The sequence below is a fragment of the Haemaphysalis longicornis genome, unplaced genomic scaffold (genome assembly GCF_048455015.1).
Source record: "Haemaphysalis longicornis isolate Haplotype H1 unplaced genomic scaffold, Haemaphysalis longicornis Haplotype H1 scaffold_4, whole genome shotgun sequence".
Classification (NCBI taxonomy): Eukaryota; Metazoa; Arthropoda; class Arachnida; order Ixodida; family Ixodidae; genus Haemaphysalis; species Haemaphysalis longicornis.
Genome location: NW_027526361.1, coordinates 144143230 through 144157670, shown reverse-complemented (window position 1 = coordinate 144157670; position 14441 = coordinate 144143230). Strand labels below are relative to the sequence as shown.

Sequence of the window (14441 nt, the reverse complement as noted above, 5' to 3'; positions counted from 1 at the left end):
ACGGCTGGCAGAATCTATGGCTTCACTGTTTGTAGAGCCACGTGTAGGAATTCAAGGGACGTCGCATGGCCAATTGTTGGGGGGTTCGTTTAAAGCTTTGTTTTCTAACCACCATCACAGCGTGGATTAGAGCCATTTTTATTCCTACTTGATCTACTTCCTCAAACCCAGACTCAAAAACCTCGTCTATTCTCTAAATCACTCGCACTCGCTCATCGCATAGACATTTGTAATCGTACTGATTTGTCCTCACAGGTAGTCGCCCTCAATCTGGGCTCATGAGTACTCAATGCTTCTGTACGCACTTGTACTACTACTCAATTTGTACTCACAAGTACTCGTACTCACCTGTACTCACAAGAAATAGTACTCCATCTCTACGCATGAGTACTCAATCTGTTTTCATGAGTACTCGAACTCAGTCTGTACTCATCAGTGCTCAATTTGTACCGTCTACTGTTAGAAGTTCGTGGCTCGATTGCAAGGAAAAATAGGAAAAACGGTAAATGGTTAATTGGTTTGGAAAACTGAGGTTACATATAGATCACGACCGACAAGCACAGGAAGAAAACGTCTGACGCGGTGCACTTCGTAGGGCTACTCACTGCGAGAAGCTACGTACATGTGAGAGAGTGAAACAGAACGTAAACCCTCGCTTTGCGTCTGGTGTCTGTGTTCTCAGTAATAAAACTACGAAGTCTGGGGCACGTCGTGCCCTAACGGAGGGGGGGAGGAAGAAGGGAGGAGAGGGGGGGGGGCTTCTCAGGGCGGCCGTAGCTATAAATTGCGGTTTTCTGCGCGTCATCCTACGGCAGCTTTTGTTGTGCGGTATGTTTCTCGGCACGCAGATATTTTCCCATCGTCGGAGCTAGCCGGCACGCTCCTGCTTAAGTTTCTGCCTGCCCCCAGGCACAATAAGGTGTCCGCGTAGATGGACATCCGTTCGTATCAGGATCACTGTCCGCTTATTTGCAAGTTCTTGATGGAGGAGTTCGCTTTTCGTTGTTCCTGATACAAAAAGGTCGTTAACCGGGAGTTCGTCTTGATGATGTTCGGTAAATTTCAAATAGACTTGATTTTTTTTTTTGCGTAACGTGGGGTTCACTTCGTTGGAGACGAACTTTACAGCGTTTACGGCGTTGTTTAAGTCTCCACGGCGTAGTCACGTTGCTTCCGTACACAGTTGTATTCGCGTAGCTCGTTGCGTACTTGATGCATTTGGGAGCCTACACGTCCATTTCGTCCGGTGCCGAGCTGCGGTGTGCAGGGATGGTACAGTTCGGCGCGTTGAGGGCGTTGCTTCGATTGAGGTGTGCGTTGTATATGGCAGGGGAGCCGCTTGTCGTTTCGTTTAGCGTGCCGTAGCGCGGCGTTGTCGTAGGGTGTCGTGGCTGATCAGTCAAAATCGTTGCGGCTCCATGCTCGCTTTCGCCGTGGTTGCCTCGGAAGTGAAGCCGTTGTGGTGGGGAAGCGGGCGTGGTTCGTCACGGCTGTTCAGTCCCACATTTATTGGCATCGTAAGCGTGGTTTTATAGCTAGGGCGTTTGGTTTCATTCATTGTCGTTTTGACGTGTCCGCGTCACCGTTCAAGCAATCGTCTTTTGACCCGCCGCAGTGGCTCAGTGGCTATGGCGTTTCACTGGTGAGCACGAGATCGCGGGTTCGATTCCCGGCCATGACGGCCGCTTTTCTGATGGAGGCAAAAAGCAAAAAACCCCGTGTGTACGAGATTTCAGCGCACGTTAAAGATCCCGAGGTGGTCAAAATTAATCCGGAGCTGTCCACTACGGCGCGCCTCGTCGTCTGAGTTGTGTCGGTGCGTTAAACGCTGCAATCAATCGATCGTCTTTTGCCCGTTGTTTCGGGAATACTGAGGTCAGTATCTCTCCCCCGCAAGCAGGCTCGAAAGCGTCCCCTTCGTTCCGAGTCCTCTTTCTCGCGGTTGCGTCATCCTGTACGAAATGGTGAGCAGGCAGCACTCAATACCTCAGTTGGTTTGGCTCAGAGATGCAGATGTTGGGATCACCCACACTACATTTCGGCGCCACTTCAACCGGCGTCCAAGCTTCCCTTGTGTTCTCGGGAAGGTCGTTCACTACTTAAACTTTAGCTGCGGTTGTTTTAAATCTTACTCCGAGGCAGCTATGGTGAAAAAAAACGGGGCGCTCTGGCATGCACACTGACAAATAAATAAGGAAAGGAACAAAAATGCGTAGCTGCCGCAATGTAAACCCAGGAACTCGCGGCGAAGACATCTAGACCTTTTGCATTTCTTACGTTCACGGAAATGGCTGAAATAAACTGAACTATGGATTAAACTGTGTTTATAATTGGCAGATGTGTTTAAGTTATTTTGCGTGCTCGTCAGAACTGAGAATCCGTCACGAATTCGCATTGGATCTGTTCCCAGTTTTGGATCGCATATTGTCGCGCCTAGTTTGAACCTTCATGGAAGTGGACGTTTGCATCTAACATGTGAGCTTTGTACGAAGAATTGCTGTGAGTGTTTTTCCTCTTTCGAAACACAGACGAGTGTCACGGAGTTCATTGTAAATAAAGTAGTTCATCATTCGGGACTACCGACAAGAATTAAAAAGAAACCTACTCCTGCGTTGTTCTATCGGCGGGTAATTTCCTTCAAGGCACGTGGTAGTTTTCTCAAAAAGTACAACCAATCTGCCAAGAAATGTGCAAACATGTCTACTGGTTTTTAGCACTTCATGAAGACGCGGTTGCTCTCAAAGCTTTCTGCTGGTACCGTCAGCCCAGAATACTCCTCCAATGACTTAACCATTGACTCAATCAATGGCGGTTGTTCTATTTATTCACATTGACTTGGCGAGCTGAAAGAAACTCAAAGCTTGGCTTCGGAGAACAAAATGATGCAATCTTCTTTTGTCAAAACATTCTCTACTGCTCCCTTCACTTGCATCTCCATTATTTCTTCTTACTTCAACACCACAGATTCGGCTTTCTTTTCCGAACGTGGAAAATAAAACATCAGAAATGACTCATTCATACACACGAGAAATAAGAAAGTAAGGCCAATCTTTTAACTCTACCCCACACCAACGACTTGCTCGACCAAGTTTCGGCAAACCCTTACTTCACTCCTTTCAGTAGTTCGGTGTAATGAAAAACCTATTCCGGTTAAAGGAAACGCTGTAATCTTATGGTGTTATTGACTTAGTGCTCCCACTGATATCGCTATTTTCTGCAAAAGGAAGCTCTCTGGCGTTCGTCGTTCAAGTAGAAACTGCCTGAGATATCTTACGAGGCGTATAAACCACAGATGAAATTGTGCAAAGTCAAGGAAAAGCACTACAGAACACATACGAGAGACAGGCAGTGCGCAAGGTTTTGAAACACAGGAAGAGCAATTTTCAGGCACGGTTTATTGCACGTGAATGAAGCCTGCTTCCGTTTAAAACGTTGTTTCGGGTCCCTTGATGCCGGTGCCTTAGTTTTGAAGTTTCCACTTATCCTTTCGGCACCTTAGGTTTTCGTCTTCTTTTCGGTGCCACTCCGGAAGATATAAGTCGCGGTGCGTACGACATAGCTGTAAAGAGCGTCATAGATTTCGTTACGCCTGCGAACAATTTTCTAGCCGAAGATAGAAGCAATGACATCAATGCAACATACATTTTATGTCAGCAGATGTGACGTTCTTGGCGTATCAAAGGATTGCCAAATTCCCACTTCAATGAAGAACAGAAATAATTTCAACGAAAACTGTTTTATTTGCAGAAAAGGTGGAAATCAAGAGAACCGTTAACTGACATATTTCGTTCAACTGTGCAAATAGGTCCAAAATATAACAACAACATCGGCTTACAACGACCCCTGATAAACTTTCCATACTTGTTCTTATCGGCACCAATGTAGCTGAAATGGCCTAACACATTTGTGTTTTATATATCATAAATTTTGTTTTATAAATCTGGTTATCCTCACGTGGTTACCGTTATTTTATAACCCAAGGAGAGCAGGCGACGTGTGATGGTACTACTTCTTTCATTATTATCATTCTGTCGTTCCAACCAGTGCGTTGAAGCTTGCAATACTGGTATTATTAGGTGAATTCTTTAGCCTCAATTTGGTGAGGTTGATAAAATATCATTTAAACAATGTTTGAAGGCGCTTTTTATTTCTGACTTATGGACATCTGATTGTAGGGTTTTACGCGCCGACGCAACGCAGGCGATGAGGCGCGCCGTAGTGGAGGGCTCCGGATTAATTTAGACCACCTGGGGATCTTTAACGTGCGCCGAAATCTCGTACACACGGGTGTTTTTGCTTTTCGCCTCCATCAGAAAAGCGACCGCCGCGGCCGGGAATCGAACCCGCGACCTCGTCCTCACTTATGGACATACCACTTAATAAAAGTGGGGCGAAAGCCGTTGTCAATTAAAATTCCTTCACTTTCTGGAGAAAAGCAGCTCAATCTTTACGAAAACCGGCAGAAGAAAAAAAAACTGGGACGCCGGTGCACTATTTTTTTTCTGTTTTTATTCTGTATTCTCTTTTCAGTGAAGTTCGCGCTGTTTTTGGCCAAGAATGTACCAACTAGCCCAGTTTAGAACCATTCTAGGTCACTTTGTACGGTATATCAGAGCTACAGCGATAAAACAAAATTGAAAACAAAAAAATGTGAAGAAATCTGCAAAACAAAAACGCACAGGTTCCCCGACATGATAATCGCACAGAACGTTTCATGGTAGTGACTTGAAAAATACTTGAACATTTCATCGCACTCTCCGACTCTCCATATCATCGCACTCTCCGAAAGAGAACTGCCCTTTTCTTTTGCGTGTACTTAAAAATTTATCCTTTGGTCCACGATCTAAGACGCTCTACTCTGCCTAGTTATTTCTTCAGCACGGTTTTCTTACGGCCCATCAGTTGCTTGACCTTAAGCTTAGTCTGTATATTCGCAGTCAAATATAAAAATATCTGTTGTTTCTCAAACCCTCTATACCAGCGAATGTAGACTTCGATTCTCGGCCACGTTGATAGAAAAGGCCAGTTATCCGAATCAACTATGGTAAACAAAACTTATGGTGCCCAATTCCCCCTTTCGTAATACGCACTAAGCTATTGTACAATATTTTAGTAAATAACGTCATGATCCGTGCTAAAAGGGAAAATTAACCTGTATTGAATTGTAAGGCGTTACTGGGTGTAGGAATATCTTTTGGGTTACCGGATTTTACTGATTGTAATGGTTTACTTGTAAAAAAAACGAGTATATTTGGTCCGTCCTGCAGAGAGTTTGCGTCGAACGACCTCATGTTATGTACAATATCGTTTTTTTGTAGCACACCATTGCTTTGCAATGTCCCACGTACGGGTGAGTAAGCAGCCACCTCGCAGGGTTTATCTTGTATACATCGGCATTCGTTTCCTTAATAAAATAAATGAAAATAAATAAAAAAATTCTGTGCCCTATGTTAGCCACGACCTCGGCACTAAGATTTCAGGAAAAATGAAGCGCAAGCTGGTTTTGTTCGACGCGAAACGATCTGCTAGGCGCAGAAGGTAGAGAAAACCGTTGCTGGGGTGACGCACGGAATTTAACCGTCGCGCTGGGCACCTATTGTCGTGTAAGACCGCAGAGAGTTCCTGACATCTACATCGGCGATTGCTAGACATTGCGTTTCTAAGTAGTCTGAATGTCGCCGGGCCAAAGCCAATGTCTGTCGCCGATGTTTCAGGAGGTTCAAATTATTCCCGGAGATTATTTCAGACACATTCAGAAGGGTGCTGTCAATGTTGTTTTTAATGACAGGCATCGCCACCTTGATGACGATTCCATTCTGAAACTGACGCATTTTTCTTCGGCGTGTGCGCCCCAAAGCTTATCTCTTTCCTGGCAATGAATTTCGGTACTACGAGCTTATCGTGCTTGAGCTTGGTCCTCCGCCAAGTACATTTTTTGTTCCCGACGAAGCTCAGTATCACGCGCTTCGGTTTGTTTTAGGTGCCCTTTATAAGCGACCCCAAACCATCCACCACCGGCGGCGGCGGCGGCGTCCGCAGTGCTCCTCTATATTTAGAGGAAAAACAGCATCCGGCGCCAGGTTTCGATCCGAGGACTTTGCGGCCGCAGCGCGACGCTCTACCGACCAAGCCACGGACGCGACGCTGATATCAGTGTTAGTGACGCGCCTTATATCTTTAACGCATTCAAACTACGTCGTCAGCGGCGTGCGTTGGCGACTCAGCGGCGTTATAGCGGCTTGATAACTGCGTGGTGTACACGTGATACTACAAACCCGATGGAAGAGATGGAAGAGAAGGCGGCGAGGCGGTGGGCTGCGGGGGCCGAGCGCAAGCGCCGCAAGCGGGCCAACAACCGTGCATTCGCACTTTCACATTCTCCCCCTCGGGGAAATGCGGGGGAATTTTTTTCTTCTATACGGAGCGAAAACAGCCTTTTGTCTGTTTTCGCTGCGTATTTCTTTTTTTAGTGGCTTCGCCTTGGGAGTTTATAAAATTAGTTCTTCATGACTGCGCGTTTTTTTTTTTTTTTTTCAGCAATTGATTGGTTGACTCGAGGTTCAACGCGCCGACACCACCTGGGCGATAAGGCGCGCCCTGGTGGAAGGATCCGGATTAATTATGACCACCTGGGCATCTTCAACGTGCGGAGAAACCTCGACCACACGGCCGTTTTTGCTTTTCGCGTCTATCTGTAAAAGCGACCGCCGCGGCCAAAAATGGCATCCGCGTTCTCGTGCTCAGCAGCACAACGCGGTAGTTCTGGGCAGCTAGTTGATGCCATTGGCACGTTGGGTGCGCCATCGGTGCTCACTTCAGAACTGTCCACCAATGTAGTCAAGTTCAAAAACGCTTGAGACTAGGGCGCGCCGTTTAAACAAGGCTATGTTCCAGGCCGCCACGGTAGGCCAGAGCGGTGCGCTCTGGCGCGCAGAGCCGGCCAATAAAGAAATGACGAAAACTGCATAGCTGCCGTAACGTAAACCCCCGAAATTGCGGCGAAGACATCAAGACATTGAGGCGCCACTTCTACTTGCGAACAAGCTTTTCTTGCGTTTGAGGCACGGACTAAGCTAAACTGAACTAAGGGTGCACTATTTTTATAATTTGCGGATTTTTTGTTTAAGTTAGGTCCCGTGATCGTCATTAGTGAAGATCCGTCACTAATACGAATTGTATCTATTTCCCAGGCTGGAATCGCACATTGTCGCCCCTAGTTTGAACCTTATGAGCTTTGCATAAAAAATTGCTGTCAAAATGGTTTTCCTCATTTAAAACACGGACGACTGTCACGGAGTTCATTGCAAATAAAGTAGCTCGTTATTCGGGACTACCCACAAGAATTGGAATAAAACCTGCTTCTATGTTGTTTTTTTATTGGCGGGCAATTTGCTTCAGGACACCTGGTAGTTTTCTCAAAAAGCACCACCAAACAGCAGCGAAATGTACATGCATGTGTACTGCTTTTTATCACTTCATGGAGACGCGGTTGGTCTTTGCTCTCAAATCTTTCTGCTGGTCCCGTCAGCCGAGAGTACTGAACACATTGCTGTGGGTACTATTTATTCACGTTGACTTGGCGAGCTGAAAGAAACTCAAGGCCGGGCTTCGGGGAATACAAAGATGTATTCTTCTTCCCTCGAAACATTCCTTACTGCTCCCTGGCTTGCACCTCCATATTTTCTGATTACTTCACTGAGTCTGCTTCCTTTTTCTAACCAGAAAAATAAAACACCAGAAATGACGCACTCATACAGACGAGTAATTAGAAAACGAGGCAAAAGTTTTGGACTCAATCCCCCCCCCCCCCCCGGCGACTTCCTCGACCACGTTTCGGCAAACCCTTATTTCATTCTTTTCAGCAGTTTTGGGTAATGAAAAGGCAATTGCGGTTAGAGGAAACGTTTCAATCCTACGGTTTTATTGACTCAGTGCTCCTCGTACCATTGCTATTTTCTGCAAAGGGAAGCTCTCTGGCATGGGTCGTTCAAGTAACAACCGTCTGGGATGTCTTACGAAGCATACAAACCACAGAAGTAGTACAAACCACGAAACACAGGGATGGTACAAGGTTTCAAAACACAGGATGAACCATTCTGAGTCACGGTTTAGAGCCCGTGAATGAAGCCTGCTTCCGGTTAAAACCTTGTTCCGGGGCAGTTGATGCCGGTGCCTTAGTTTTGAAATTTCAACTGACTCTTTCGGCACGTTAGGTTTCCGTCTTCTTGTTAGTGCTACTCCGGGAGATAGAATGATGGTGAACGTGCGTTCTAAGTGCTTTTTAACTCTCTCGTCTAGAGTAGAGGGGAGCGCTAAAAATGAATGCTTGCCTCCATCTGCGTTCCGACCATGCACTTTGTCTTTGTGAGCATCGCAGTGCTTAAGGCGCAGTCGTAACGACAGGCATGGATTTCGTCACGCCGGCGAAACAATTTCCATGCCGAAGATATAAACAATAAGATCAATGTAACGTAAAATTCGATGTCAACATTTGCGACGTTCTTGAGGTATCAAATAATTTCGAAACTCCCGCATCAATGAATAACCAAAAATATTCAAACGAAAACTGTTTTTTGTTTTGCAGAAATGGTAGAAATCAAGGGAATAGTTAACTGACATATTTCGTTCAACCGTGCAAATAAGTCCAACATATAACAGCCACAAACGGCTTACAACGACCCCTACACAACATCCCATACTTCTTGTTTTCACCCTCAAAATATCTCGAATTGCTTAACATACTTTGTGTTTTATATTTCATAATTTCATTTTATAAATTTTGTTTATCTTCATGTGGTTACCGTTATTTTACAACCCAAAGAGAAAAGGCGAAGTGTGACGGAAATAATTATTTCATTATTACAGTTCTACATTTTGAACCAGTACGTCGATGTTGGTTATTATTGGTTATTTTATGTATTGTGTAGCCTCGATTAGGTGAAGATGACAAAATATCACTTGAACAATGTTTGAAGGTGTTTTTGTTTTTTATGTAGGGACATACCACATACGTGGGGTGAAAGTAGTGGTAAAATTATAATTAGACCAGTTTTTGGTGAAAAGCAGCTTGAATTTTAAGCAAAACGGAAGACACGAAAAAACCGGACACGCCGCTGCCGTGTTTTTACTGTATTATGTTTTGTGCAAAGTGCGCCTGCTTTTCGCCGAAAACGTACCAACTAGTATAGTTTGAAGCCATTCCTGGCAACTTTATACGTTACATCACACAAAAAACAAGAAAGCAGCTTTGAAAACAAAAAAAACAATGTGATTAAATCCGCAAAACAAAAACAAAACAGTGCCCCGCCATCATAATCGCACAAAAAGTATGGCGGTAGTGACTCGAAAAAAGATTTAACATTTCTTCGCGCGGTCCGTTACGCAGTGGGGAAGAGAAGTGCCCTTTTCTTTTGCGCCCATTTAAAAGCTTATTCTTTGTCGCACGATCCAAAAAACGCACCCCTGTCCCTAGTAATTTCTTCAGCACGGTTTCCTTACGTTAAATAAGTTGTTTGACCTTAAGCTTAGTCTATCTATTCCCATTGAAACATTAAAGAGCCCATGGTGTCTCGAACCGTCCGTAGCAGTAAATTTAAATTTCGATCTTTGGCGTGTTGATTTAGGACGCCATTTATTCGGATCAACTATGGTAAATAGGAATTATGCCACCGAATTCCCGGCTTTCTTATCAAACACGCAGCTATTGTACACTTATTTCAGCAAACAACGTCATGCCCCGTGCTAAGAAAGAAAATTAACATAACCTCGGTATTGAATTAAAAAGCCTTATTAGGTGTGGTTATATGTTATGGATTGCACGCAGTTACTCACTGTTAACGTTGTATTAGTAAAAAAAAGGAGTATTTTTGTCCTCGTTGCATAAAGTTTGTATCGAACGTCGTCGTGCTATGTATGTTTTATTTTGTTGCACACCCTTGCTTTGCAATGCCGCATGTAGGGGGGTGAGCACACCAGTATGCAGAGTTTATCTTCATTTTGCCTGTATACATCACACATGCTTTGTCTGAATAAAAAAAATAAAAATGAAATATAAACCTCTGTGCCCCGTGTTGGCCACAACCTGGGCTAAAAGAAGGCTTGAGGGGAAATGAAGCTCCAGGTGAATTTGTTCGACGTGAAGAGATCTGCTGGGCTCAGAAGTTAGAGGCAATCGTTACAGGCAATATACCCGTTTAGCTGGGCACCTTTGTTCCTGGAAAACAGCAGAGAATTTGTGGCCTCCTCGGAGATTGCTAGACGTCACGTGTCTAAGTAGTCTGAATGACGCCGGGCCATAGCCACTGGCTGTCGCGGATGTTTCAGGATGTTCCAAATTATTATCGGAGATTATTTCAAACACGTTTGTACGGGTGCTGTCCGTGTTGGTTTTGATGATGGACATCGGCACTTTGATGACGATACCATACTGAATGATTGTTGTGTTTTTCTTGGGCGTGTTCATTGTCTAGTTTATTTCATCCCTGGAAATGAAGTTCGGTATTCTGGGCTCATATTTCTTGAGCTTGGTTCTCGGCCAAGGGAATTTTTTGTTCCCGATGAAGCTCAGTATCACTCGCTTGTATTGCTTTTTATTCTATGCGGAGCGAAAAAAAAACCGCTGTTGTGGCTCAGTGTCTAAAAATTTGTGCTGCTGAGCCCAAAGACTCAAGTTCAGTTCGCTGCCGCAGCCGCCACTTTTCTGATGGAGGCAAAAAGCGTGAACGCCCATGTGTTTGAGATTTTGCCGCACGTTAAAGACCCACAACTGAACAAAATAATCCGGAGCCCTCCACAAAGGCACCCCTCAGCGCCTGTGCATCTTTGGCGCGTCAAACCTTACAATCAATCAATCAATCAATCAATCAATCAATCAATCAATCAATCAATCAATCAATCAATCAATCAATCGATCGATCGATCAATCAATCAATGAATCAATTGATCGATCAATCAATCAATCAATCGATCAATCAATCAATCAATATGCGAGGCTTGTCTCTTTTCGCTCCGTATATGTCTGTTCCATTTGTTCTGAGCAGTTTCGGCATTTTTGTCCTTCATGACTAACCGGTTTTTATAGTGAGCAAGTTGTTGCGGTTGGCACCTGGGTTGCACCATCGGTTCTGGCATCAGAACTGTCCACCAGTGTGGTGGAGCTAAACATGTATGAGAATAGTGCGCGCCGTATAAACTAGGCGATGTTCAACGCCGGCATGGTAGGACAGTGCAAAGATGGACAAAAGGTTTATAACCCTGGGACTGTCATCAACTATTCCTGAACACGATGTCCATATTTGGCGTCAAAGGGATAGGCATGGACCTCTTTTCAACGCTTACAACTAGGCCAGTTTGTTCAACGCCTGCTCTCAAACAAGAATTCGCATGATGTAATTGCAAAAGCAAAACTTTCGAATATTACCGGACAGGTATTTCTACCTGTCAAACCCATTTTTGTGACCAGGCATTTTTCGAGGCCGGAAGAGTCTGACATGTACAGCGCAGGAGTTTGGGCTAGTTCGTGATAAAATTTCGACACAGTGAAAGGTGTCACGGCACAGAACAGTGGTCAGAACACTTGAACATTACGGTCTCCAAGAGTATGCCCTGCCTGGATCTGTTTTCGACTATCCCATTGCTTTCGCGCTTTTTATCATGTCGATGGCCTGAAACGTGAAGCGCAACGGCTGGAGAGTCTGATATTCTTCGTCAGCCCACACAGACATGTTCACAAAATTTAAAATATGCAGGTAAAAATACGCGGAATTTCTATCTGTGTTCAGTCCAGTTGGCAGCTCAGGAGAATCAGCAGCGCACTGGCCAACTCAATACGTTTTTTGACCTTGGGTATATATATATATACATATATAGTAAGGAAATGAGGGGCTCGTTGACGAAAATACAGAAAGATAGGGCAGCAGTCTACAACGCCAAAGGAGGCATAGGGGTGTGGTTAGGCTCTTTTCTTTTTCACTACGGTTAATGAAGTAAACATTTTTGTTAATATACAGAAGAAAGAAAGAAAGAAAAACACGCGCCCAGAGTGGGCGCATTCGACATGTAATCGAAGAGGGCTTCCCGCCATTTACCCGCTCATGACAGGCTGTAAACGCTCGAGTCACGCCCCGGGGGTTGAAAAGAAGGTCCCCTTCTCCCCGTGTAGTCAGAATGGCGCTGGCCACCACTCTCAAGCGTCAGATACACTTCTAGTAAATATAAATAGTCCAGAAAGGGAAGGAGAACACAGTCGCCCAGATAGCCGAATTGGTAAGTCATTCGACATGTAATCGAAAGGCGTGGGTTCGGTCCCCACTCTGGGCGTGTGTTTTTCTTTCTTTCTTTCTTCTGTATATTAACAAAAATGTTTACTTCATTACCCGTAGTGAAAAAGAAAAGAGCCTAACCACACCCCTATGCCTCCTTTGGCGTTGTAGACTGCTGCCCTATCTTTCTGTATTTTCCTCAACGAGCCCCTCATTTCCTTACTATATTATTCTGCGAAAGCCTAGCGAGGGTCTCGGTTCTGGCAGCCTTGATGCCCTGGTAGCATAAGAGGGCTTCCCGCCAGTTACCCGCTCATGACAGGCTGTAGACGCTCGAGTCACGCCCCGGGGGTTGAAAAGAAGGTCCCCTTCTCCCCGTGTAGTCAGAGTGGCGCTGGCTACCACCCTCAAGCGTCAGATACACTTCTAGTAAATATAAATAGTCCAGAAAGTGAAGGAGAACACAGTCGCAGAGATAGCCGAAAGGGGATTCCACTTCCGGCCACCGCCGAGAGCGGACGCACGATGGAAAGCTCCGCCGGAGCAAGTTTTGCGGCCCTTGAGGGCCGCGGTTCCAGGGTTTCTGCTTCGGACAACGAAGGTTATCGAGTCATGCTGCCAAGTCTTCCTACAGGTCGTACAGTAGTTAATACAGTTTTTTTGCACGGTGACGTTGATGCCAGGCCTTACAGAGTTGAGGATTTTCGTGACGCGCTCGGTCATTTGGCACTGCTCCCGGACGTTATCGCTCTGGGGGCGTATCAAATGAATCACGTGTGGGCTGTCACATTCAAGAACGCTGAAGCGGTGAAGAAAATCCTCGCTATCACGGAAATGAAAGTGAAAGGCCGGCGCTGCTTGATTATCGACCCGACGAACCAGGACGTAAGGATCAAAATTCACTGGGTGTTGTACGGCGTGACCGACGAAGAAGTGCGCGTCGCCCTGGCCCCGTACGGCAAAGTGACTAACGTGACAAGAGAGCGCTGGCGCGTTCACGGCGTCGTCGACAAGGGATCGACGACTCGATTGGTAACGTTGCAGCTGAAGGCTGGTGATACAGTGGAGGACCTTCCCCATCAGCTTCGAATAGCCGGAGAACAGGCCCTCGTCGTGGTGCCGGGAAGGGCGCCTAAGTGTCTTCGCTGTCACACCACCGGGCATGTGCGTCGCGAGTGTCGCGTACCGCGTTGTGGACTTTGTCGTCGCTTCGGCCACGACGAGTCCAACTGCGTACGCACTTACGCTAACGTAGCTGGACCCGGGGGGCACGAGGATATGTCCGAGTTCGTAATGGATGAGGCGGAGGCGGAAGACGTCGCCACGGTGGATGGCGACAATGCGAAGAGGGATGAGACGCCCACTGAGGCGGACAACATCGAGCGCGACGTGGAGGCAATGCAAGGACAAGACGAACCAGGGCAATCAAAAGCGGCAGCTACTGAAGCAGCGCATGCCCCTGAAGATGAAGATGGCATGCATATCCAGGCTGAAGAGCCGGGAAAAGGTGACGTCAAGGTCAAGAGGAGTGACGAGGAGGGCGACGACGAAGCAGCTTCAAAGCGGCCGCGTAAAGAAAGAAAAGACACTGCGGGCACAAGGGCCGTCAACGTCAGCGAACAGACGACTGCGAAGGAGCCTTACGTGAGGCGTTCGTCGCTTCACGTAAAGCCCAACGTCAACGCCGACAGGAAACTCGCTGCAACACCGCATTCACAGTGCAAAAATCGCGGGAAGTAGGCGGAACTCAGACTCCTGACAGTGGGCAGCTCCCGACGCTGGTTGTGTGGACGTGCAGCAGTGTACTACCCCACGAGTATGGTGGACCAACGTGGAAAAAAAAAGAAAGCCCCTTCACAACAGTGATAGTGAATCCTTGTGTCGCCAAGCCAGAGCCCGGATGTACGCACCGCTATCAAATGCAAGGTATGCGCAGTTCAAATTGGCTCGCTCGTAACTCGTAATGCCAGTGACGATTACGGAAGCCCTACGGGTCGCGACATTGAATGTGCGCGGTCTATCAGCGAGGCGCCGACAGTACCAGTTGAGCCGCCTGTCTCTTGAGGAAGGGCTAGACGTATTGGCTTTACAAGAGACTAAAGTAGCAACACAAGAGCAGGCCGATCGAATGGTGCAACCGTTTACAGGACGTTACAATGTTTGTGTGTGTCACGCGGCTGG

The 14441-nt window shown here is 46.3% G+C and overlaps 1 protein-coding gene across 1 annotated transcript; it reads left to right on the top strand.

Annotated features, from left to right (window-relative positions):
• Window positions 1-12771: 12771 nt before the first annotated feature.
• On the top strand, window positions 12772-14000 carry LOC144180039 (uncharacterized). Its single transcript, XM_077708446.1, has one exon. It carries the CDS (start codon window positions 12786-12788, stop codon window positions 13998-14000), a length of 1215 nt encoding a protein of 404 aa, XP_077564572.1. The 5' UTR covers window positions 12772-12785.
• The last annotated feature ends 441 nt before the right edge of the window (window positions 14001-14441 follow it).

What these genes read in the sequence shown, in the direction of transcription:
- LOC144180039 (XM_077708446.1), top strand. Translation starts at nt 12,786, where the DNA reads ATGGAAAGCTCCGCCGGAGCAAGTTTTGCGGCCCTTGAGGGCCGCGGT.